General features: G+C 36.2%; 1 protein-coding gene across 4 annotated transcripts in view; it reads left to right on the top strand.

Moving 5' to 3' along the window:
- The window catches only part of SENP7 (SUMO specific peptidase 7), a 151,778-nt gene that overhangs the window by 111,645 nt on the left and 13,236 nt on the right, over positions 1–26,897 (top strand). For all 4 annotated transcript variants that reach the window (XM_077774893.1, XM_077774895.1, XM_077774896.1 and 1 more), the window contains 6 exons: positions 1,502–1,535; positions 11,082–11,261; positions 13,082–13,344; positions 14,810–14,943; positions 16,916–17,032; positions 21,295–21,417. In XM_077774893.1, the coding sequence (XP_077631019.1) occupies positions 1,502–1,535; positions 11,082–11,261; positions 13,082–13,344; positions 14,810–14,943; positions 16,916–17,032; positions 21,295–21,417 (851 nt within the window). The remainder of the gene's footprint in view (positions 1–1,501; positions 1,536–11,081; positions 11,262–13,081; positions 13,345–14,809; positions 14,944–16,915; positions 17,033–21,294; positions 21,418–26,897) is intronic.

Genomic DNA, 26,897 nt, shown 5'->3' on the forward strand with positions numbered 1-26,897 from the left:
AAGCTTTTATCTAAAGCTGAGAGAGATTCGGTAAGTTACCTTTAACTGTTTGTGTAAGTGGTAGAGATAATAGAGACAGTATTTGAACTCCAAACTCAGCTTATAACTGATATGTCCTTTGGCTCAAATTTTGCTTTAGTGGCTGACTTAAACTCTGCAATATGAATTTTATTTTTATGAAACTACATTATGAAATAATTTTTAAATTGGAAAAAGAAATGGAGGGGCACCTGGGTGGCTCAGTCGGTTAAGCGTCTGACTTCGGCTCAGGTCATGATCTCACGATTCATGGGTTCGAGCCCCACGTCGGGCTCTGTGCTGACAGCTAGCTCAGAGCCTGAAGCCTGTTTCAGATTCTGTATCCTCCTCTCTCTCTGACCTTCCCCTGTTCATGCTGTCTCTCTCTCTCTCTCTCAGAAATAATTTTTTTAAAAAATAAAAAGAAATGGAGTCACAGTAAATCTGTGGTTTCCCTGGGCATTGTTTGCTACTTATTTGGAACTCTGTTGGTAGTTAATTTAGGTATCCATGTACCAAGACCCTTTTTGATTTCATTTTGTGTTCACAGACTGTACTCTTGATTTGGTAAACAATCTCATAAATATATTGATCAAAAGAGAAACCTGAATAATAAATAAATAGGCCTGAGTTTCGTTGGCATTAATGGAAAAACAAACTTAAGAGCATAAGCCTATTTTAGATGAAACATGGAAGATTTAGGTGCTCCACAACTCTTGAGAGTTTATTATAAAAACAACACTTAAGGTCTGATGTGTACAAAAGATTCTTAGAGAAAATGAATGTCCTTGCATAGAAGGAGCAGAAAGAACAAAAACTTGGCTGAATCCTCAGTCAGAAGGGAATATGTATCATGGAAAGAAACATGAGTCCTGGGAGCATCAACAAAGCCAAGAATCAAACCTTGTTTTGTGGTTTATTTACCAAAGTCAGTGACACTTTGGTCTCTTGGCAGTTTCTTAGGACTTTGTCTTATTTATTCTATAAATATTCAGGAGAAATTTTTGAAAAGATTAAATGAAGTCTTACTGGTTTTTATAAATGAGCATATTGAGAATTAAATTACATGTGCTGGGTTCCTCCATAAAAACTGAGTCTTTACATTGAGACATTTTCTTGGTTTATTGATAAAAAGACTTGAAGGGCTCCTGGGTGGCTCAGTTGGTTAAGTGTCTGACTTTGGCTCAGGTCATTATTTCACTATTCATAGGTTCAAGACCCACATCAGACTCTCAACTGTCAGCACAAAGCCTGCTTCACAGACTCTGTCTCCCTCTCTCTCTGCTCTTCCCTTGCTCATGCTCACTCTCTTTCTCAAAATAAATAAACATTTGACAATAATAAAACTTTTTTTTAAAAACCTTGAGCACTTTTAATGTAGACTTTGAATATGTACTTGCGTTTAAATAAGAAAAAATAAAAATTTTGAATAGAAATATGTATTGAGTGGTAACTCATTTTTTGCTTTTTTATTTTTTTTTAGTTAACGACAAAGTATGTTAAGATCCCATTTCAAGGTAAGCTGTCATTTTCTTATCATCTTTCTTCACTGTAATTTTTAACATAAAATAGCAAAACTCTGAAATCTTTCTGCAGACATAATTTTTCCAGTATAGAAATTAAGTGAAACTAAGGTTAATAATGTGTTTCAAGTTAACACTTTTTTAAGCAGCTTCAAAAGGAGTTAAAATGTTTTATAACATCAAAAATAGTAAACTATAGTTTTAATGACTTGAGTAATATTAAGGGACTCATGGTAACTTTTTCGAATTAACAGAAATAGGTTTTTTTTGTTGTTGTTTTTAAATTTTATTTATTTATTTATTTCTAGGAGAGAGAGAGACAGCGTGAGCAGGGGAGGGTCAGAGAGGGAGTCACAGACTGAAACAGGCTCCAGGCTCTGAGCTGGCAGTCAGCACAGAGTCCGACGCGGGGCTCAACCCACGAACAGCAAGATCATGACCTAAGTGAAAGTCGGACGCTTAACTGACTAAGCCACCCAGGCGCCCCTTAACAGAAATAGTTTTGATAGCAAGAAGACTTTGGTATGATGAAATGTATGAAAAATAGGAACTGTAAGGAAAACTTACTGCACAAAATATGTAAAATGGTTTTGCATATGGGTTAGAAGAGATTTTTAATATCCTTTCTTATCTGAGTAAAGTAGATGGGAAACTATACCTGTAATATGCAGAGACTCAGAACATTTTCTTATTCTCTCCCCAACTAAAATCATTTCAGAATAATAAGGACACTAAGAAAACAATAAGAAGCCATAGAGAATAGTCTCTTTAGAGAATGAATAAGGAAAAGAATGAGAAAGAAAAATATACACAAATATCCACTTCACAAGTGAACTAGGGAAGAGAGGAAGCTTCTTTTCCAAGCCTGAAGAAGTGATCAGAGTAATTTTAATCAGATTCTCCAGGTACCCATGTATGGAATCCACAACTATATATTGTGATAATCTAATAATTAGGAAGCTACTATAAGTGGTAAGAATAATAAGGCAAGGCACAGAATAAATATATTGATATTCCTAATTGGGACGTTTTAAAAAGTTATGGAATAATATAACATTAACTTCTAAATAGAAGAAACAAAGACCTGCGATTTAAAAGGAAATAATATCATAAAAGAAAGTGCTGTAATAGTGAAATACTATGTGACAGTGCTTCTCTCATATCGTTTTTCATTAACTTGAGGTGTAATTGACATGTACTTTATATTGGTTTCAGGTGTACAGCATAATGATTTTATATTTGTATATATTGCAGAATGATCCCAATCATATGCCTAATTAACATCTTCCCCATACATAGTTGCAAAATATTTTTTTTCTCTTGTGGTGATTAATGACTTTTAAGATCTCTCTTAGTGACTTTCACATATGCAATACAGTACTAGTAATTATAGTCACCACGCTTCACATTATATCCCCATGACTTATTTGTTTTATAACTCTAAGTTTGTACCTTTTGGCCCTTTACCCATTTTGCCCACTCCACCCTCTGCCTTTGACAACCAGTAATCTGATCTCTCTATCTATGAGCTTGTGAGTGTGTGCATGTGTGTTTGTGTGTGTGTTTAATTTCACATATAGGCAATATCAGGCAGTATTTGTATTTCTCTGTCTGACTTATTTCAGTTAGTGCAATGTCCTCAGGGCCTATCCACGATGTCACAGATGACAAGATTTTTTTCTTTTTAATGGCTGAATAATATTCCATTTTATATACATAGCACATCGTCTTTATTCATTCATCCATTGATGGATATGTAGGTTGTTTCCATATCTTTGCTATTGTGAATAATGGGACAGTGAATATGGGGGTGCATGCATCTTTTTGAGTTAGTGGGGTTTTTTTCCCCTTTAGATAGATACCCAGAAGTGGAATTGCTGGGTCATATGGTAGTTCTTTTAATTTTGTGAGAAACCTACGGACTGTTTTCCACAGTAGCTGCACAAGTTTACATTTCTACCAACAGTGCTCAAGGTTCCCTTTTCTTTTCATTTTTTAATGTTTTATTATTTATTTTTGAGAGAGCACAAGTTGGGGAGGGGCAGAGAGAGGAGGACAAAGGATCTGAGGCAGGCTTTGTATAGACAGGCTGATAAGAGTGAGCCCAGTGTGGGGCCTGAACTCACAAACTGTGAGAGCATCACCTGAGCCAAAGTCTTGAATGTTCAACTGAGCCACCTAGTGCCCCAAGGGTTCCCTTCTCTCCAGATCCTCATTAACACTTGTTCTTGTTTTTTTGATAATGACCATTGTATGGTGTGAGGGAATATCTCATTGTGGTTTTGATTTGCATTTTTATGGTGATTAATGATGTTGAGTGTCTCTTCTTGTATCTGTTTGCCATCTGTATGATTTCCCTGGAAAAATGTCTCTCCAATTTCTCTGCCCATTATTATTATTATTATTATTATTATTATTATTATTTTAAGAGAGATTGCACATGCACACCGATGTGGGACAGGGTAGGGTTGGGTGGGTTGGCGAGAGAGAAAGAGAGAAAAAGAAAAAAAGAAAGAGAAAGGGACTATTTAAGCAGGCTTCATGCCTAGCACAAGCCAGATGTGAGGCTCAGTCTCATTATCCTCAGATCATGACCTGAGCTGAAAACAAGTGAGACACTTAACTGAGTGAGCCACCCAGGTGCCCTCGTCCATTTGAAAAAATTTTTTTAAACTTTCTTTATTAGAGAGAAAGAGCAACAGAGACAGAGACAGGGTGTGAGCCGGGGAGAGGCAGAGAGAACGGGAGACACAGAATCTGGGTAGGGCTCCAGGCTCTGAGCTTTCAGCACAGAGCACAGAGCCCAACGCAGGCCTCGAACTCACGAACCATGAAATCATGACTTGAGCTAAAGTCAGATGCTTAACCGGCTGAGCCACTCAGGCACCCTATTTTAAATGGATTTTTTTTCTTTTTCTTTTTCTTTTCTTTTCTTTTTTTTTTTTGCTGTTGTGTCTAAGTTCTTTCTTTATATATTTTGGATATTAATCCTTTATCAGATAATATGGTTTGCAAATATTTTCTCCCAGTCCATAGGTTGCCTTTCATTTTGTTAATGATTTACTTTGCTGTGCAAAAGCTTTTTAGTTTGTCATAGTCCCACTACATCTTCTATAATCTATAGTTAAAGACCTCTGTAACAGAGCCTCCTCTAAAACTTGTATGATACAAAGCTCAAAAATATTTAGATTTTCATAGTTAATATTTATATTTTGTTTCAAATATTGATTTTATAACTTTTCTGTTCCAATTAATTTTTTTTCAAATTTTTTAATGTTTTTTTAAATTTATTTATTTCTAGGAGAGAGAGAGAGACAGCGTGAGCAGGGGAGGGTCAGAGAGAGAGGGAGTCATAGACTCCGAAACAGGCTCCAGGCTCCGAGCGGGGCTCGAACCCACGAACCGCGAGATCATGACCTAAGCGAAAGTCGGACGCTTAACCGACTAAGCCACCCAGGCGCCCCTGTTCCAATTAATTTTTGAAAGATGTTTTTAATAAAAAATTATGGAAAGTTTCATGAGTTCAAGCCTTACCTCAGGCTCTGAGCTGTCAGCACAGCTCAGAGCCTGGAGCCTGCTTCAGATTCTGTGTCTCTGTCTCTCTGTTTCTCTCCTGCTCATGCTGTCTTTCTCTCTCTCAAAAACAAATAAACATTTAAAATATTTTAAAATTAAAAATTATGGAAAATATTCTCTTTGGTAGTACTGGCTTTATAACTTTGTAATATAAGAGGAAAACATTAGTCTTCCTCAAATTCTGTTTATGCATATATAAGAATCCTTTAAAAACAGGGCATGCATATAAAATGTTTTTATAGATAAGGAACCCAGAGGTCTAAATGTTTGTTCTTTTTTTGTAGTAGCTGTGGGAAATAATGATTTACATATTTATAGCTATTAATTATGTTTGGCTGTCACTTAAAGAAAATAATTTATTTTTTCCGTTCCAAAGAAGAAATCCAGAGGTAGGCTGAACAGGGCTGATATGGTGTTTCATTTGGTCTTCAGAGGTCCAGGCCCTATTGTTTTTGTACTGTGTCATTCCTGACATATGACTTCCATCCCTGAGTTTGTTTTATGGTCCACATGGCTGCTCATATTTTAGTAATCATGTTTGTGTTCTAGGTAGGAAGCAACAGGAAGGGGAAAATGGTAAAAAACACACATACCACCTATCTCTTGTCTTTCTAAAAAATTTATTTATTTAGAGAAAGAGTGTGTGTGCATGGGGAGAGACAGAGGGAGGAGAGAGAAAGAGGGAGAAAATCTTAAGCAATCCAGTACAGAGCTTGACATGGGGCTCAATCTCATGACTGTTATCATGACCTGAGCCAAAATCAAGAGTTGGATGCTTAACCAACTGAGCCACTTAGGTGCCCCTCCCTTGCCTTTTCAAGGAGCTTTCTTAGATGTGCATGCCAGCTAACTTCTGCTTACATTTTCTTAGCTAAAGGTAGTCTTTTGACCACACATATATTTGCAAAGGAAGCTAGGAAGTTTCTTAACTACTAAGTATCTTGCTTTCTAAATAAAATTAGGGTCTGTTACTAAGCTCTCTAATAGTGGGTAGGAAAAACGATGGACAACTCCATTTTCAGTCTCTGCTATAGTCCTGTAACAGAAAAAAACAAATACTGGGGGAAATTTTGGTAATGATTTGGTAATCATTTCCCTTAATGATGGTATTACATCGTTTTTTCTTAAAGAAAATTAAGCTTTTAAATTTTTTTTTTTAATGTTTTATTTATTTCTAGGAGAGAGAGAGAGAGAGACAGCGTGAGCAGGGGAGGGTCAGAGAGAGAGGGAGTCACAGACTGAAACAGGCTCCAGGCTCTGAGCTGGCAGTCAGCACAGAGCCCGATGCGGGGCTCGAACCCACAAACCGTGAGATCATGACCTAAGCGAAAGTTGGATGCTTAACCGACTAAGCCACCCAGGCGCCCCGAAAATTAAGCTTTTATACCAAGAGGTTGATACGTTGGATTAGAATAATTGTCTAGATTGCACAGAAATAATATCAATTATTTGTGGTTGTGAGCTGAGTGAGGAAGAAATGCTGAGAAGTTTTCTGAAGATTTTTACTCTTTTAATCTGTTTGGCTTTGCTGCCAGTTTCACTGACATTTTTTAAAATGGGGGAGTTGTAGAGCTCACGGATTAGAAGAATTAGTATTGTTAAGATGTCCATACTACCCAAAGTGATCTGCAGATTCAGTGTAATACCCATCAAAATTTCAATGACTTTTTTTTATAGAAATAGAAAAAACAGTTCTAAAATCTGTCTGGAAAAACAAAAGACCCCGAATAGCCCAAACAGTCCTGAGAAGAACATGGCTGAAGTCATCACACTTCCTGACTTCAGACTATATTATGAAGCTATAGTAATCAGAATAGTTTTGTATTTGCATAAAAAGAGACACATAGAACAGTGGAACAAAATGAGAACCCAGAAACAAGCCCAGGCATATATGGTCAGTTAATTTTCAACAAAGGAGCCAAGAATATATAATGGAGAAAAGGTAGTATTTTCAGTAATGATGTTGGGAACCTGGACAGCCACAAGGAAAAGAGTGAAACTGGACTCCTACCTTTATTATATTAAAAAATAAACTCAAAATAGATTAAAGCCTTAAATGTAAAATCTGACACCATAAAACTCTTAGAAAAAAGCATTAAGATAAGTTTTTTCACATCAGTCTTGGCAATGATTTTTTAGAATTCAATACTGAAAGCAAAGACCACAAAAGTTAAACAAGTGGAACTACCTCAAACAAAAATGCTTCTGCATAGCAAAGGAAAGAATCAACAAAAAGTAAAAAGCATTCGGTGGATTATCTGATAAGGGGTTAATATCCAAAATATATTTTAAAAACTCAGAAAATTCAATAGCAAAAAAAAAAAGTCTTTTTAAAAAATAGGCAGAGGAACCGAATACACATTTTTTCCAAAGGAGATTTACAAATGGCAAATAAGCAGATGAAAAGATGGTCAGCATCACTAATCATCACAAAAATGCCGATCAAAACCACAATGAGATATTCCCTTATACCTGTTAGAATGGCTATGATCAGAATGACAAGAAATCAACAAGTATTGGTAAATATGTGGAGAAAAGGGAACCTTTGTACGCTGTTGTTGAGATGGTAAACTGGTAAGCGGCTGTTGAAATTTTACTCAAGAAATTAAAAATAGAACTGTATGATCCAGTAGTCCCATTTTTGGGTTTATATCCAATAGAAATGAAAACGGGATCTCATTGAAAAGATACATGCACCTCCCATTATTCACAGTAGCTAAAATATGCAAACTACTCAAGTGTCTGTTGATGGATGGATGATGATGTGTATATGTACAACGGAATATTAATCCTGAGGAAGAATGAAATCTTGCCATTTGCGACAACATGGATGGATCTTTAGAGCCTTTACTAATTGAAATAAGTCAGACAGAGAAAGACAAATACTGCATGATACTGCTTATATCTGAAATCTAAAAAAGCTGAACCATAGAAACAGAGACTAGCATAGTGTTTACCAGGGTCTGGGACATGGGGAAATGGGAAAATGTTGGTCAGAGAGTATAGACTTCCAGGTATAAGATCAATAATGTACAGAATAGTGATTATAGTTAATATTATTACTGTATACTTGAAAGTTGCTAACAGAGTGGATCTTACATGTTCTCTTCATGAATATGAAATGGTATAGAGGTGTTAGCTAATGCTTTGATGGTAATTGTTTTGCAATAAATAAGTATATCAGGGGAGCCTGGGTGGCTCAGTCAGTTAAGCATCTCACTTCGGCTCAGGTCATGATCTTATGGTATGTAGGTTTGAGCCCTGCATCAGGCTCTGTGCTGACAGCCCAGAGCTTGGAGCCTGTTTCAGATTCTGTATCTCCCTCTCTCTCTGCCCCTCCCCCATTAGTGCTCTGTATCTCTGTCTCTCAAAAATGAATAAAAACATTTAAAAATAAATAAATAAAAGTACATCAAATTAACATTAGACGGTTTAAACATAGACAATGTTATATGATAATTTTATCTTGATAAATTTTATCTGGCAAAAATAAAATGAAAAGCCAAAGTAAGTATAACAAAAAAGAAAGATAAAGCAAATAGCTAGGTAAAGAGAGAGAGAGATAAGGACAGACAGCAGACTTCAAATGGCCTAAACAGTATGAAAGACTATGAAATAGATACAAAGAGAACAAAAGAGTAATGAAGAGAAAAGTGTTTAAAAACACAAAGAAAGAATGGAGGGAGGAATGAAAAGAAGAGGGGAGAGATAAAGGGATAAAGGAAGGAAAGGAGAGAAAGGAAGGAAGTTAAGAAGGGAAGGAAGGCTGGCAGGATACAGAGCAGTAAGAATAAAGGAAGAAAGTACAGTAAATAAATTAGACTGAGAAAAGATAAAGAAAAAAGCTATCAAACAGAGAAGAAAAAGAAAGTGGTCAAGATAGAGAGGAAGTAGGAGGCAAGAAAGAGAAGTTTAAAGTGGTGAGTCTCTGAGAGTAAAATACAAAAGAAATGAAGGAAAGAATGTGGGAATGAGAGATAGAAAGAAGGGTTTGAGAGGAGGAGCCAGTACGAAAATTAAGTAGTATAGTAGAAACTGGGGGAAAAGATCTAAAAGTAACTCAGTCAAAATGCTACAGTGAAAGTAATGTTGATGACTGGGTGACAGCTAAGTAGGTACGTAGGAAGCTATATAAAATAAGTAGATCCATAGATTGGTAGGTAGGTAGAGATTGATAGATAGAAGTGATTTTAAAAAGAATTACCCAAGAAAATGTCAATAAATAAAAGGCAGAAACAGAGGTAGAAAGGGAAAGAGGAAATACAAAGTGTTTTAAAATTGTTCCACAAAACAGAGAATAGGCAGACATGCATGCAGACAGTCACAGAGGAGAAATAGAAATACAGAAAAGGAGCAAGAAAAGACATGGAGAAATGGAATAAGGCAAGGAGAGAATAAATGAAATAAAGAGGAAATGTGAAAGAAGTAAAGACAAGATATTTAAAATAGATTAATTGATTATAAGGAAAAGTTTAAAAGAATGGCTCATGTGGGGACATTAAGATGACTAGTTGAGTATTTAAATACGTATTGTAAAATGCTTTTCAAACTTCAGTGTTGAGTGATATGAATCACCTGGGGTGTTTTGTTTTGTTTGTACATCAAAAATTCTGATTCAGTACATCTAGGAAGTGGCCTGATAGTCTGCATTTGTAACAGGCTCCAATGTGATGCCAGTGTCACAAGCTCAGAAGTAGATTTTATGGAGCAAGGTGCCAGGGGTTAATGGGAGGATGAATATGAAGAGATTTGTTTCAAATACGTATTCGTCTTGAGTTTATACTTGTATTAGTTGTTCAACCACTTGTTTTCTTAAAGTTGGGCCACATGACCTTCAGGACTTCTTTACACCAGTTTTCTGTTTTTTCTGAATTTAAAAAGAAAAAAAATCTTTAGAAAAGATTCTTTTTCTCACTCAGAGAAAGACCCATAATTCTGGGTGATTTCCTAGAAGTTTTGACAAGTAAACCCTAACTTGGAAGAATTTTATTTTATTTTAAGTTTTATTTATTTATTTAATCTCCACACCCTATGTGGGGCTCGGACTCATGACCCTGAGATTAAGAGTTGCATGTTCTTCCAATTGAGCCAGCCAGGTGCACCAAAACCTGGAACAATTTTAAAAGAAGTACTACCAGGGCGTCTGGGTGGCTTAGTCGGTTAAGCGTCCGACTTTCACTTAGGTCATGATCTTGCGGTTCGTGGGTTTGAGCCCCGCGTCGGGCTCTGTGCTGACTGCCAGCTCAGAGCCTGGAGCCTGTTTCAGAGTCTGTGTCTCCCTCTCTCTCTGACCCTCCCCTGCTCACGCTCTCTCTCTCTCTCTCTCCTAGAAATAAAAAAAAAAAAAAAAAGAAGTACTACCTTAGACCATTCAAAAGCTCTTGTTATTTTTGAGAATCTTTTGATAGTGGTTAGTTTGTATAGTGGAATGCAGATATTTTAGGAGAAGAAATATAGGAATAAATTGGTTTATGATAGCATTTGAGGTCTTAGTTGATAGTATTGACTAAGATAGAAATATATAATTTTCTAAGTTAAAACGATGCTTAGTTTTCTACATTGATAAAGGTCGTCGTCTTCTCCTCCCCTTTGTCCTCCTCCTCCTCCTCCTCCTTCTTATTTTATTTTATTTCCTTCTGGTGATATAGCACTTCCAGTAAGAAATCTCTCTGGACAAGTTTATATGCTATGAAAATTTAATTTCATATTTCACTTTCCTGAATATAACTGAGATTGATAATTATTTGGGCCTTTATAATTGTAATATGATCTTTTTTATGCTAATAATATAGTTTGAGGTATTTCAGTTAATATTAGCGAAATGCACTGGAAACAATTTTTGCAAAACTTTGCATATCATTCTTTTTGAAAAACATCATGTATTAAAGGAGAGTCATGTAGTGTATAAGTGTTATATTCCTAAGTGGATTCGTTTATTAACTTATTATCTTTTATTTGTTTCAGTGTCCCTGAATGAGGTTTCATTGCTAGTGGATACCACACATTTAAAGAGATTTGGGTTATGGAAAAATAAGGATGATGATCACAGTAAAAGGAGTCATGCTATCCTTTTCCTCTGGGTCTCTGCAAATTACCTTCAAGAAATTCAGACCCAACTGGAAAATTCCATATTAAGTCAGCACTGTGAGTATGAAATGACTTCTAAATTTTGGAATAACCTGAGAAGTCCTGTATATAGTTTTTTTTTATAAAAGAATTTAATAGAATGTAATTATTTCATTGAATTGAAATTAAGTTCACTTGATTAAAAATAATTTTAACCGTTAATATTATACAAGATAAATTATTGTTCTACACAATTTCTCCTGATAATTTTACTCAATCAAGAGAAACAATCTGCTAAAATAAAAGGAATACTTTATCTTTTAGTCAGTTGCCATCCTTGGCTACCTTTCTTATGAAATTCTTGCCCTTATTTCATAATGAACTGTAGTAGCTAATCAATGGCAAAGTTAAATAAAATACAGAAGTCTTTACCTTCAACATTTTCTTTAGCTTTTTAAAAAAGAAAACTTAGTTTACTTATATATCATTTCTCTAAAACTGGATTGAATACTTTTCTGTATGCTCCCATAAACTGGTCTGTATATATGCATCTTAAATATCTCCCAACTTTGTTCAGTTTTCTTTTTTTTTTTTTAAAGATTTTTATTTATTTCTAGGAGAGAGAGAGAAAGACAGCGTGAGCAGGGGCGGGTCAGAGAGAGAGGGAGTCACAGACTGAAACAGGCTCCAGGCTCTGAGCTGGCAGTCAGCACAGAGCTCGACGCGGGGCTCGAACCCACTAACCGCGAGATCATGACCTAAGCGAAAGTCGGAGGCTTAACCGACTAAGCTACCCAGGCGCCCCTCAGTTTTCAACTCCTAAAGGAGTCTAGTTTAGAACTGGGTAAATCAGATTACTAAGCTTCTTTCTTACCTCTTTGATCTCTCTACCTTGCTGTCTCTACTCTCTTGCATATTAAAGATGTTAAGTAGTGAACTAAATTTTATACCTTTAATATTATAGTAGTCCTTCCCTTATCTATGGAGGATATGTTCCAAGAACCCCAGTGGATGCCTGAAACCACAAACAGTACTGAACTCTCTGTATATTATGTTTTTTTTCCAGTACATACCTACATACATTCCTATACATATAACATTTAATAAATAAACTAGGTACACTAAGAGATTAATAGTAATAAATAAGAATAATTATAACAATATCCTATAATAAAAGTTACATGAATGTGTACATCTCTTGTGATTATGTGAGAAGATAAAATGCTTATGTGATGACATGAGGTGAATGACATAGGCATTTTGATGGAGTGTTAGCCTACTGTTGACCTTAGGGCAGCAGGCCAGGTAGAAGGTCATCTGCTTCTGGACTGCTGTTGACCATGGGTAACTGTAACTGTGGAAAAGGAAACCATGGATAAGGGAGGACTACTTAGTTATTTTGCTGTCCTACTTCCAAAGTAATTGGAGAATTCATGATTGAATAGCAGAGAAATTGGGGAAATAAAACTAGTGATTTATAATTATGAGGGGAGATAATATAATTTGAAACCATTGTTGAGTTGATTGATGAAACAAAATGATTTTGAAGGAAGTGTTTGGTTGGAATAATTTTTTAATTGGTAGATTTGATAAATGGAGGAGTCTAGAGAAAAATATTGCTTAGTTATCATTCATTAATTTATTCATATATTCATTAACAAATGCCAGGTAGTAGAAATATAGCAGCTAATACCATTGTGGAATTTCCATTTTAATGCAGGAGGAGTTTAAAATGTGGATTTTGAATCTAGGTTACTAATGGCCTATTTGGAGATTTCATTTCCCTTCGTTATTAACTAACATACAAAATACTGATATTAATAATTAAATTATTTAAATTATAGTCCCCTTGAAATATAACCCTATTGATTAAAATTGATTTGTTTCTTCTTTTATAGCAAAATCCAGTGAATTCATTTTCCTTGAGCTATACAATCCTATTTCACAAAGAGAAGAATTGAAATTGAAAGATATAATGACAGAAATAAGTACAACAAGTGGAGAATTGGAACTTTCTTATCCATTGTCTTGGTTTCAGGCACTTCCTTTATTTCAGAACCTCTCTTCAAAAGAAAGCTCTTTTATTCATTATTATTGTGCTTCGACTTATTCTTTTCCTGCTGTTACAGCTGAAGAAATGAAGATGAAATCAGTGTCTCAGGTTAGCATGTGATTAATATAATTGGCAACGTTTAGTAAAACTTCTTCCTTGAAAATCAGGTGATTTCAAAAAGCTCTGTTTTGCCATAAGGGCTCAAGAGCCCACCTGAAGGAACTCTCAATACCAAACCTAAAACAGTCTTATTTTTAATTTATTTTATTTTTAAGTAAACTCTGCGCCCAATGTGGGGCTCAAACTCACAACCCCAAGATCAAGAGTCACATGCTTCACTGACTAAACCAGCCAGGTACCCCACAGCTAGAATAATGAATCAATAAAATCAGTAATGATAACATGTGATTATTACCAAGGAATAAAATAAATACCCATGAATCTATATTGATACAAATAAATACCTAAATTCATGAATGAAAAATACTGATGGTGGATAATTGACAGTTCTTAGGAAAGTATTTCAACTAATGTGAAAGGAAGAAAAAATACAAAGCCGCATTAGGAAAACTGTAGTTACAGTAGAGAAATGTGGCAGACATCACCAGGAATAAGGTACTGACATGATGTACCTGTCTCATAATGCACTGAGAGGGTACATGATTTCTTTGGTATTCTTCCCAGTATTGTGTAACATCAATCTCATCATGAGAAAAATCAGACAAACTCAATTTTAAAATAACTGACCAGTACTCCTGAAAATATCAAGGTCATGAAAGACCAGGAAAGACAGGAATTAAATGGTATTGATACAGAAAAAAGATATTAGTGGAAAAACCAGTGAAATCAGAATAAAGTCTATAGTTTATAATATTATATCAATGTTAATTTCTTAGTCTTGAAAATTGTGCTGTGGTATACAAGATATTAATATTAGGGTAATCTAGGAGAGGCTTGTAGATCTCTGCCAAATACCTCTAGAAAGAAAGTTTTTAAAGTTTGCTATGGTGAATATAAACTTTTTTTCTTTTAAATTTTATTTTGTCCTATTTATTATATCTTTTGTTCATTTTGAACTGCAAAGTTTTCATACTCCTCTTTAATTATAGAGCTCAGATCTGTAAGTAACACTTCAAGTTAAACTTTGATCATCATATGTACAGTATGTTTTGATCATAAGTGTTATTTCAGTTAGTCTTTTTTTAAATGTTTATTTATTCTTGAGAGAGAGAGTGTGTGTGTGTACCAGGGAAAGGGCAGAGAAAGAGAGAGACACAGAATCTGAAGCAGGCTCCAAGCCTGATGGGGGGCTTGAACTCACAAACTGTGAGATCATGACCTGAGCTGAAGTTGGACTCTTAATAGACTGAGCCACCCAGGTGCCCTGACAAGTGTTACTTTGATTTAGCTATATCTTTGTAGAAATTCTAAATATATAGATATAGCTCATTCATACTGGTTTCTTTTAGTCACATTTTCTCTTAGAAGTTTAGATTTTGCTTTTGTCCTTTTGAGAGTTAATGTGTATTTATGTATCTAGAAGAAAATCTTTTCCTTTGCCATTTCTTGTCAGCCTTCAAATATGGATAGAGCCAAGCCTACTTACACCTTCCTGCAGAAACAAAGTAGCGGTTGCTACTCACTTTCTATTACATCTAATCCAGATGAAGAATGGCGAGAAGTCAGGAACACTGGACCTGTTCAGAAGTATGTACTATCATATTCTGTTTGTAATAGGTAGACACATTAGTAGTTTTCAGTCACATTGCTGATTTTAAGTAGTTTGCCTTTTTCTTTTTAATTGAGGTGTAATTGATATACAATATATTAGTTTCAGATGTACACCATATTGATTTGACAGTAGTTTACCTTTGTAAATGTTTTGAGTTTTGTACTTACACTGATGGTTAGTGATAGAAATAATAATTTTTTTATTTTAGAGAAAATGAAAACCATTTATTAAGAAAACAGCCAGTGTCGGGGCGCCTGGGTGGCTTAGTGGGTTAAGCGTCCGACTTTAGCTTAGGTCATGATCTCGTGGTTCGTGGGTTCGAGCCCCGCGTCGGGCTCTGTGCTAACTGCCAGATCAGAGCCTGGAGCCTGTTTTGGAGTCTGTGACTCCCTCTCTCTCTGACCCTCCCCTGCTCGCGCTCTCTCTCTCTCTCTCTCTGTCTCCTAGAAATAAATAAAGCATTAAAAAAAAAGAAAAGAAAAGAAAACAGCCGGTGTCATTCCATTTATTTTTATGTCAGCAAGACGTAAATAGCAACCAAATTGCCAAATTTGATAAGATTAAATTATTTGTTGAAAATATTTGAAGAGCCAACATCTGGTTTTTATGATTATATATTCCATATCTGAACATATGGCAGGGAAAGTAGGATTGCTTAATAAAGTATGCCTCAATTTAAGATACCTCGGAGTTTATCAGAACTTCCTTTTCAGGGGCTCCTGGGTGGCTTAGTCGGTTAAGCGTCCGACTTTCGCTTAGGTCATGATCTCGCGGTTCTTGGGTTCGAGCCCCGCGTCGGGCTCTGTGCTGACTGCCAGCTCAGAGCCTGGAGCCTGTTTCAGTCTGTGACTCCCTCTCTCTCTGACCCTTCCCTACTCACGCTGTCTCTCTCTTTCTCTCCTAGAAATAAATAAAACATTAAAAAAAAGAACTTCCTTTTCAGAAGTTGCTACTTTATTTATATTTCATCTTTTATATATCTTCTCATGATGGTCAGGCAGAACAGAAAGTCTGTGCATTTGATTTCTATTCTTCTGTGTGATTCCTTTTTTTCTGTTTAAAAAAAAGCAAATAAAAGAACAGGATAGAAAATAGCTAATAAAATACTAACTATCATATTAGCATTTAAAGTTTTCACATATTCTTATTTGATTTAGGTGCTTTGGTTGCCTAGATTAAATCAGTTGCAGATGACTACATCTTCTTGAATCTTTCTAGTTCAAGAAGTACAGTTATACCTTTATTTTTTACTACATTTGTGCACTGAGGACCATCCTGTCTATTCCAAGATTATAGCTGGAAACCCATAACTGCTCTTCTGGATTTTAAGAGAAGGTGACAGAAGAACGATGTCTAATTAGTTGTCATCTGTTGCCTACTTCTTTCTGGTTGTGTTATAGTTACTTGTTTCCTATATTCTTGTAAGTTTTACATTGTAAGCACTTTGTTATAGGAAACTTACCTTCTCTGCTCTTTTGTTATTTCTTTATTGCTCAGCTATTGGTATAGACTGGCTACAAGGAGAAGAACATAGTTTTTGACTGCTGGTTCTTTTGAATGGAAAGGAACTAGTCTTGGGGATTCAAACTTAGAGTTGGAAAGTAGAGCATAGGAAAATCATTGATGGTTTATTACATCAGTTTGTTGAAAGTTAAAAATTGTGCAGAAGAGAGACATCTTAGATGACATTATAACTGAGACATAAGGTATTGATTAGACAAATAGGAGGCTAGGTCACATGGGAAGGATTGGAAATGAAAAGATAGTGAAAGTACTGTTAGTAACTTGTGAAAATAAAGAAGGAAAATATAATTGCTGATATTCTATCAATTATTTTTACTCTACATTATGGTTATTGAATACACTATATTGTTCCATATAACAAATCTCTTTGATACTAGGATTTTTACTACCAGTGTGTTTTAACTTTAGTTTTACTTTTTTAAGGTTGATTGTATATCCTCCACCACCTACTAAAGGGGGATTAGGAGTAACTAATGAAGATCTGGAATGCTTAGAAGAAGGAGAGTTTCTTAATGATGTAATCATTGATTTCTACCTTAAGTAAGTACAGTGATGAATGATCTTCTCATTTGTTCTATCAGCTTTGATGTAAACTTTAAACTACATGTATATCATTGAAGTATTTAATTCTTGCTAAAAAGTAACCTGCCAGGAATTCAGAGTTTAAAAGTTTTTGCCAGAGTGCCAGGGTGCTTCAGTCAGTTCAGTGTCTGACTCTTAATTTTGGCTCAGGTCATAATCTCGTAGTGGTGGGATCAAGTCCTGTGTTGGGCTTTGCATCAACAGGGTGGAGTCTCCCTGGAATTTCCTCCCTTCCTCCCCCGCCCTCTCAAAATAAATACACATTGAAAAAAATTTTTTGTTTGCTTACCAAGGTTTTCTACATTTGACTACTTCAGTTTTTATAGACCTCAGAAGAGTTAGGTTTTTTTGTTTGTTTTAGTTTTTGTTTATTTTTTAATTTATACTACTTAACTATTACTGTGGTGAAGGAAGTATCTAAAAATTACAAATCACTTTGGGAAAGGAAAAGAAACACCTCTGTAATTATCTATCCCATCTTTAAGCACTGTAAGAGTTTACCTGTCATTTAAAAAAACCCATACCACTTTGCCATTAAAAAATAATTTTCAACTTTTTGTATAGCTAATCTGAAGGGATAGGAGGGTTTTATAAACTTCCCTGCAAAGTTTCTAGCCTGCATCTTACGTCAGTACTATTGCTTAACTACTAATTCTAGCCTTATTCCAGTCACTCAAGCTCTGAATCTATTACTAACTCTCTCAGATACTGCACATTTGACCTCTAGAAGTTTGATCTGGGTCTTTTAAAATATCTTCTACTTAGGGCCTCATGAATTAGGAGGTTTTCCAGTCTGGTAAGAACAGGCACTATACTTGTCACTGGCTATCATTCCCTCTCATACTTTCAGGTAGTTCTCAGCCCTTTCCTCACATGCACGTGGTGATCAATATTCTTCTAAATACTTGAGGAGGGGGGCACCTGGGTGGCTTAGTCGGTTAAGCGTCCGACTTTCGCTTAGATCATGATCTCGCGGTTCGTGGGTTCGAGCCCCGCGTCGGGCTCTGTGCTGACTGCCAGCTCAGAGCCTGGAGCCTGTTTCAGTCTGTGACTCCCTCTCTCTCTGACCCTCCCCTGCTCACGCTGTCTCTCTCTCTCTCTCCTAGAAATAAATAAAACATTTAAAAAATAAATAAATAAAATAAATACTTGAGGAGGAATCTGCAGATGTCTGGAGTTCTCTTTATCTATGACTCTTCCCTTTTCAGTATTATGATCTGTAAATTCTAGTTGTCTTGGTCTCTCCCGAATTTCAGCATCTCTTCAACGCGGACTCTGTCACCTGGGTAACTCCTTCTTGTGCTGCTGCCAGGAAACTACCAAAACAGGAAACGGGTGCATTAGTGGAGCTTACCTTGTTTATTTCCCGTTTCTCAAGGACCACTGTTTTTTGTTGCCTGATGTCTAGTGTCTTGAAAACTGTTGATTCACATATATTTTTTGTGACGTTTTGCTGCTTTTATCCAGGTGGGTAAATCTGATCCCTGTTGTTCCATTTTGGCTGGAAGAAGTCTTCATTATCATTGACTCCTCACCCTCCCTTTCCTCTCTACACACTCACTTGCCAATATTAGTAGATTATGTCTCTCAAATTCATTTATTCTTTTTCTTCTATCATCATGATTTTCTAGTGCTTCTTATCTGAATTGGTATTCTGTCTTTTTACCCAGTGTCCTTGTATTCTTTATCTCTATTTTCCTATCCATTAAGAATATTATGGACCCCCATTCTCCTTCTCCTTCTCCTTCTCCTCCTCCTTCTTCTTCTTTCTTCTTTCTTCTTCTTTTAAATTTCTGAGAGAGAGAGAGAGAGAGAGAGAGAGAGAGAGAGAGAGGGACAGCATGAGCAGGGGAGGGTCAGAGAGAGAGGGAGACATAGAATCTGATACAAGCTCCAGGCTCGGAGCTAGCTGTCAGCACAGAGCCCGATGCACGGCTCAAACCCGTGAACCATGAGATCATAACCTGAGCTGAAGCCAGATGCTTAACCAACTGAACCACCCAGGTGCTCCACCATTATTCTTCTTAAACTACTCTATGAATGCAATTCCCATTAGAAACTTATAGTAATTTGTTGATACCTGTTAAAATGAGTTCTGACAATCTGGCATTTGAGAGTCTTGATAATATGACACTAATCTATCTCTTTAGCCTTCTACATGTGTTACATAGTCCAGCAAAATTGAATTATAAACAGTTTACTAAACAAAGCCTATTCTTAGTCACTCTTCCACCTTAATGTCTCTGTTTCTTGGACAACTGTCCTTTTTATCTCAACCTATTGAAGTTTTATTCCTCTTTCATGGTTCCTCTCAAATGGTACCTTCCTCAAACTTTTCCTGATTTTCCAAGCAGATATTACTAATTCCTGTAATACTTTGTATCTCTTTTATGGTACTTATAGTATTTTGCCTTATTTTTTTATGTTTATTTATTTATTTTGAGAGAGAGAGAGGCAGAATGCAAGCAGGGGAGGGCAGAAAGAGAGGGAGACACAGAATCCAGACAGAATCCAAAGCAGGCTCCAGGCTTCAAGCTGTCAGCACAGAGCCTGATGCGGGGCTGGAACCCACGAACTGCAGGATCATGACCTGAGCCAAAGTCAGACACTTAACTGACTGAGTCACCCAGGTGCCTTATATTTTACCTTATTTTAAAGTTAGTTAGTGGTATTATGATCATTCTTATTCTAAAGGTTAAGCACTGGGGTGCCTGGGTGGCTTAGTCAGTTAAGCGTCTGACTTTGGCTCAGGTCATATCTCACAGTTTGTGGGTTCGAGCCCCACAGCGGGCTCTGTGCTGACAGCTGAGAGCCTGGAGCCTGCTTTAGATTCTGTGTCTCCCTTTCTCTCTGCCCTTTCCCCACTCATGCCCTGTTTCTCTCTGTCTCAATAATAAATAAACATAAGTTTTTTTTAAATAAAGGTTAAGCATCTTACATATTACTTAAAAAAATTTTTAATGTTTATTTTTGAGAGAGAGAGGGTGAGAGCAGGCAAGCAGGGGAGGGGCAGAGAGAGAGAGAGAGAGAGAGAGAGAGAGAGAGAGAGATACAGAATCTGAAGCAGGTTCCAGGCTCTGAGCTGTCAGCACAGAGAGGGGCTTGAACTCACCAATGGTGAGATTATGACCTGAGCCGAAGTCAGACACTTAAACTGACTGAGCCACCCAGGCACCCCCATCTTACTTATTTTTGTATATGTGTAGTAGTGCCAAGTTTATATTTGGTGAGATGGACTGGATCACACTGTTAGTTTTTATGTTTTATTGGAATTAACTAATACAATTTTATTCCTAATTTATTTCCAGTAGTACTTTTTTATATTTCCTTTTCACTGAGTTACCTGTTTCTCTGTATCATTGACTTCCTTTCAGAAGGGATTCTAACTTTATTTTTTAAACTACTTTCTCTTTATTTTTAAAATTAATGTGTAACTTTCAAGCAGTAACGAACATAAATCTTAAGTGTGCAGCTAGTGAATGTTCACAAATGTATACACCCATAATATCATCATAGATGATAAAAAATAGTTTTCAGCACACCAGACGCGTCCTTTGTGTCTCCTTCCGTGTAGCAATGCCTGCCCATAACCACATTAAAAAAAGTCAAGTTGTATTTGTCTTTTATGCTTTTGTTCTTAAAGCAATTGCAAGGTCGTTTTTGAATCTGCATAAACTATTAAGAATAGCAGAATTCACTAATATGAAGGGTTTAATCACTAAATCATTCAATTCCAAGCTTATGTTGAAGAATTGTTTTAGTAGAAATGGACTAAGGTTTTATATATTGGCATATCTAAGAGTAATTAAAATTTTTCTAGATTTGTTTTAGGAGTGTCATGGTTTCAATCTTACCTTTGTGTGGTATTTGGTTAGTATTTCCTTCTGTACTCTCTCCTCTGGGTTGTAAGCTATATGGCAGCACATACTACCCCCTCTGCCCATTTTATGTCTCTAGTGTAATTATAGTGGTCAGCACATGTTAGGAATTTGATAATTGTTAAGTAAATGAGTTAATAAGTGAGCAATTTCTGCTTTAAACAATCTTGATGGAAGGTGAGGTAAATAAAGAAAGTTTTAGCTTAAATCAGAGTTGATTGCAAGATTGCTTTGAATCTAGTTGGCCATTAAAATGAAGATTTACAGAACACATAAGATAATTGGGGGAAGATCAGGTAAAATCTAAAAGTAACTTACTTCTGTGGTTTTGCTGTTTTACAGGTATCTTATATTGGAGAAGGCATCAGATGAACTTGTTGAACGAAGTCACATTTTTAGTAGCTTTTTCTATAAATGCTTGACAAGAAAGGAAAATAATTTAACTGATGATAATCCAAATCTTTCGTAAGTCAGTCTTTCAGTGTACTTAAGTTTTAAGAGAAAATTATGCTGTGCTGTTGCTCCTAGTAGAAATACTTCTTACGGTATTTCTTAGAGTGAGCAGAATTACCATTTGTGCAGGCCTTTTTACTCTTTCTCACCCTTCCACTGTTCTGTTCTCGACCAGAGGAGCTGACTCTTGCAGGCTGCATTTCCAAGTGCATGTTCCATTAGGGACACTGGAAGTTGGAAGGCAAGGGAGGAAAAAATCAGGTTATTTCCTCCTTACCCTCTTTGCCTTGGGCAGTGATTTTGGCAGTGGCTCTATTTTCTGTATGGGTCACATCTTATTTTTTTTTTAAGTTTATTTATTTATTGACAGAGAGAGAGATAGAATGAGCAAGCGCACATATGAGGGAAGGGGCAGAGGAAGAATCCCAAGCAGGCTCCACATTGTCAGTGTGGCACCCAACACAGGGCTCAGTGCAGGGTTCAAACCCAAGAATCGTGAGATTATGACCTGAATCGAAATCTAGAGTCAGACACTTAACTGACTGAGCCACCAGGTGTCCCGATATTTAACTTTTTTGATGGCTTCCTGTTTGATTTATATAATTGATGGCTGAAATTGATGTTTGGCACCATGCATTTAATCTTATGCTTTGTTTTAAGATTACAGGTCATTGTTTGGCATAGCCACCTAGAAACTGAAGAAATGAAAGCAAGTAGATTATACTGTAGTTTTAAATTTTAAAATAATTAAAAAAAAAGAAATTATATGTTTGATCATATATAAAAATAATATAAAACAATGTTACATAAGTGGCATATTCCAGGGTAAGATACATATATAAGGTACTAAGATACTATACTTAGTATCTTTAATACACACACACATACACATAGTTTACCCTTGAACAACATGGATTTTAACCATAGGAGTCCACTTACATGCAGATTTTTTTTATAAATACAGTACATGCATATACTGTAAATACTGCAAATGTATTTTCTCTTCCTTATGATTCTCTTAATAACATTTTCTTTTCTCTAGTTTACTGTATTATAAAAATACCACAAAATATGTGTTGATTGACTTTATGTTATCAGTAGGCTTATGGTCAACAGTAGGCTGTTACTACCAGTTAAGGTTTTGTGGAGCCAAAAATTATATAGTGGGTTTTCAACTCCTTGGCAATGCTAAGTTCCCCTACCCCCTCACAGGTAAATACTCCTAATGCTTGGCCTGATATATAGGTAATTAGCTATCACACAAAGAATTTCTACAAATCAGTAAAAAAATAAGAAGATAGCCACAAAGCAAAGAGGTAAGGGATATAAACCTTAATGGTAAATAATCTCTGACAAAAACTCAAACTACTAGTGTAAGGAAATTGCAGACTAAATGATGCACAAACTCATTACTATGCATTATGAGATTCTGAGAGATCTGGCTTCTGCCCATCTCCCTACACTAATCTCATGACATTCTTTCCCCTCACTTACACTCATTTAGCTCAGCCTTCCTCCTTTCTGTTTTCAAATATGCTAAGCTCTTTCCTATTTTCTGACTGAATTTTCTTCTCCTGGAACTTTTTTTATATTATAACATGATTTGTGATCATTGATTTGTTTGTTTCCTTGTCCTAAAATTAAACTTTATGAGGTCATAGACTTTATCTTTCTTATTTTCTACTCTGTCCCAGTGCCCTTTGCTCAGTGCTTGTAACATACTAGGAACTCAAAAGAGAATAAGAATATATTTTATTGAATGGGGAGAGAACTCTTAGACATATAATTAAAGATTTTCCAAAGAGTTAGGAACTAAGAATAAGAGATTATATGTGTTCCCCTTATTTTCTCCAGTTCTCTTTACCCCATATAGAGTCTAATATATTATCAATCAAATAAGGCTAGTATAATCAGGAAATCAAACACCAACATAACAAAACAAAAAAAAAACCAGGTGTCTATCTTTAAGATTTTCAAATGGAGGGAGTGCCAGCAAGATGGCAGAGAGGTAGGGAGCTCCCTGCATTTTGTTTGCACCCATCTCTCAAACAGAGAAGGCCTGAAGTCATAGGACACTGAGCCACAGGAGTTTAGGAAGAGAAAGAGACAGAATACACTGGGAAGGAAACCTCATAAGTGCTTTGCATGTTTATTGGATTTGTCTGTGCGTTTGNCTAAGGAAAGAACATTGCACTCCAGGCCTATTTCAAGAAATTAGAAAAAGCGCAAGTGCAAAATCTAACAGCTCACTTAAAGGAACTAGAGGGAGAGCAACAGGAGCACCTCCAACCCAGTAAGAGAAGAGAAATAATAAAAATAAGGACAGAGATAAACAATATAGAAACCAAAAAAAAAAAAAAGTTGAACAGATCAAAGAAACCAAGAGTTGGTTTTTTGAAAAAATAAAATTGACAAATCTCTAGCCAGGCTTCTCAAAGAGAAAAGAGAGAGCACTCACATAGACAAAGTCATGAATGAAAAAGGACTTATTACAACCAACCCCTCAGAAATACAATCAGTTATCAGGGAATACTATGAAAACTTAAATGCCAACAAACTAGACAACTTAGAAGAAATAGACAAATTCCTAAACACATACTCACTACCAAAATTCACATGGAAAGAAATAGAAAATCTGAACAGACCCATAACTAGTGGGGAAATCCAATCAGTTATGCAAAATCTCCCAACAAATAAGAGCCCTGGGCCAGATGGCTTCCCTGGGGAATTCTACCAGACATTTAATGGAATTAATAATGGAATTAATACCAATTCTTCTCAAGCTATTCCAAAAAATAGAAATTGAAGGAAAACTTCTGGACTCATTTTATGAAGCCAGAATCACTTTGATTCCCAAGCCAGAGAGAGACCCAGCAAAAAAAGAGAACCACAGGCCAATATCATTGATGAATGTGGATGCAAAAATCCTCAAGATACTTGCAAATCGAATCCAACAGGATATAAAAAGAATTATCCACCATGATCAAATGGGATTCATTCCTGGGTTACAGGACTGGTTCAATATTCACAAAACAATTAATGTAATACATTACATCAAAAAAAAAAGAAAAGATAAAGACCATATGATCCTGTCGATAGATGCAGAAAAAGCATTTGACAAGATACAGCATCCCTTCTTAATAAAGACCCTCGAGAAAGTTGGGATAGAAGGAATTTACCTAAACATCATAAAAGCCATCTATGAGAAGCCCTCAGCTAACATCATCCTCAATGGGGAAAAACTGAGAACTTTCCCCCTGAGGTCAGGAACACAACAGGGATATCCACTCTCACCACTGTTGTTTCACATAGTGCTGGAAGTCCTAGTATCACCCATCAGAAAACAAAAGGAAATAAAAGGCATCAGAATTAGTAAAGAAGAAGTCAAACTTTCACTTTTCACAGACAACATGATACTCTACATAGAAATCCTGACAGACTCCACCAGAAGACTACCTGAGCTGATCCACGAATTCAGCTATGTTGCAGGATACAAAATCAATGTACAGAAATCAGTTGCATTTTTATACACCAATAATGAAGCAATAGAAAGAGAAATCAAGAAACTGATCCCATTCACAATTGCACGAAAAACTGTAAAATACCTAGGCATAAACCTAACCAAAAAATAGGACATCTATATGATGAAAACTAAGGAAAACTTATGAAGGAAATTGAAGAAGACACAAAGAATATTCCTTGGTTATGGGTCAGAATAATAAATATAGTTAAAATGTCATTACTACCCAAAGCAGTCTACACATTCAGTGCAATCACAATCAAAATTGCAGCAGCATTCGTCTGAAAACTAGAACAAACTATCCTAAAATTTGTATGGAACCACAAATGACCCCAAATAGCCAAAGTAGTATTGAAAAAGAAAACCAAAATGGGAGGCATCACCATCCCAGACTTTAGTCTCTACTACAAAGCTGTCATCATCAAGACAGTATGGTATTGGCACAAAAACAGACACACAGACCAATGGAATAGAATGGAGAACTCAGAATTGGACCCACAAATGTATGGCCAACTAATCTTTGACAAAGCGGGGAAGGGCATCCAATGGAAAAAAGACAACCTCTTTAACAGATGGTGCTGGAAGAACAGGACAGCCACATGCAGAAGAATGAAACTAGATCACTTTCTCACACCATACACAAAAATAAACTCAGAATGGATAAATTACCTGAATGTGAGATAGGAAACCATCAAAACCCTAGAGGAGAAAGCTGGAAATAACCTCCTTGATCACAACTGCAACAAGTTTTTACTTGACACATCCCCAAAGGCAAGGGAATCAAGAGCAAAAATGAACTACTGGGACCTCATCAAGATTAAAAGCTTCTGCATGGCAGAGGAAACAATCCATAAAACTAACAGGCAACCAACAGAATGGAAAAAGATAGTTGCAAATGACATATCCAATCAAGGGCTAGTGTCCAAAATCTATAAGGAACTCATCAAACTCCATACCCGAAAAACAAGTAATCCAGGGAAGAAATGGGCAGAAGACATGAACAGACACTTCTACATAGAGGACATCTAGATGGCCAACAGACACATGAAATGATGCTCAGCTTCCCTCCTCATCAGGAAAATACAAATCAAAACCACTCTGAGATACCACCTCACGCTGGTCAGAGTGGATAAAATGAACAAAGCAGGAGACTCTAGATGCTGGTGAGGATGTGGAGAAACAGGCACCCTCTTACACTGCTGGTGGGAATGTAAGCTGGTGCAACTGCTCTGGAAAACAGTATAGAGATTCCTCAAAAAATTAACAATAGAATTCCCCTATGACCCAGCAATAGCACTGCTAGGAATTTACCCAAGGGATACAGGAGTGCTGATGCATAGGAGCACATGTACCCCAATGTTCATAGCAGCACTTTCAACAATAGCCGAAACATGGAAAGAACCTAAGTATCCATCAAGTGATGAATGGATTAAGATGTGGTATATTTATACAATGGAATTCTACATGGCAATGAGACAGAATGAAATCTGGCCATTTGTAACAACATGGATGGAACTTGAGGGTGTTATGCTGAGTGAAATAAGTCAGGCAGAGAATGAGAAATACCATATGTTTGCACAGTAGGTGGATTTGAAGGAAGTTAACGGAGAATGAAACGGAAGAAGAAGGGGAAAAATAGTTGAGGAGAGGGAGAGAGGAAAACCATGAGAGACTCTTGAATGCTGAGAACAAACTGAGGGCTGATGGGGGTGGGGGAGAGGGGAAGGGGGGTAATGGGCATGGAGGAGGGCACTTCTTGGGATGAGCACTGGGTGTTACATGGAAACCAAATTGACAATAAACTATTAAAAAAATAAAAATAAAAATATTGCTACTAAAAAATGATTTTCAAATGGAAAAACAAATTAATAGGCTATGCACTATTTGAAAATAATTATTTATAATCTTATAATTACTGAGTTGTGAAATAAAATTCAATAAACATATGACATTTGATTATTTTATGAAGATA

This window comes from Crocuta crocuta, unplaced genomic scaffold, assembly GCF_008692635.1.
Source record: "Crocuta crocuta isolate KB4526 unplaced genomic scaffold, BGI_CrCroc_1.0 scaffold6, whole genome shotgun sequence".
Taxonomy (NCBI): Eukaryota; Metazoa; Chordata; class Mammalia; order Carnivora; family Hyaenidae; genus Crocuta; species Crocuta crocuta.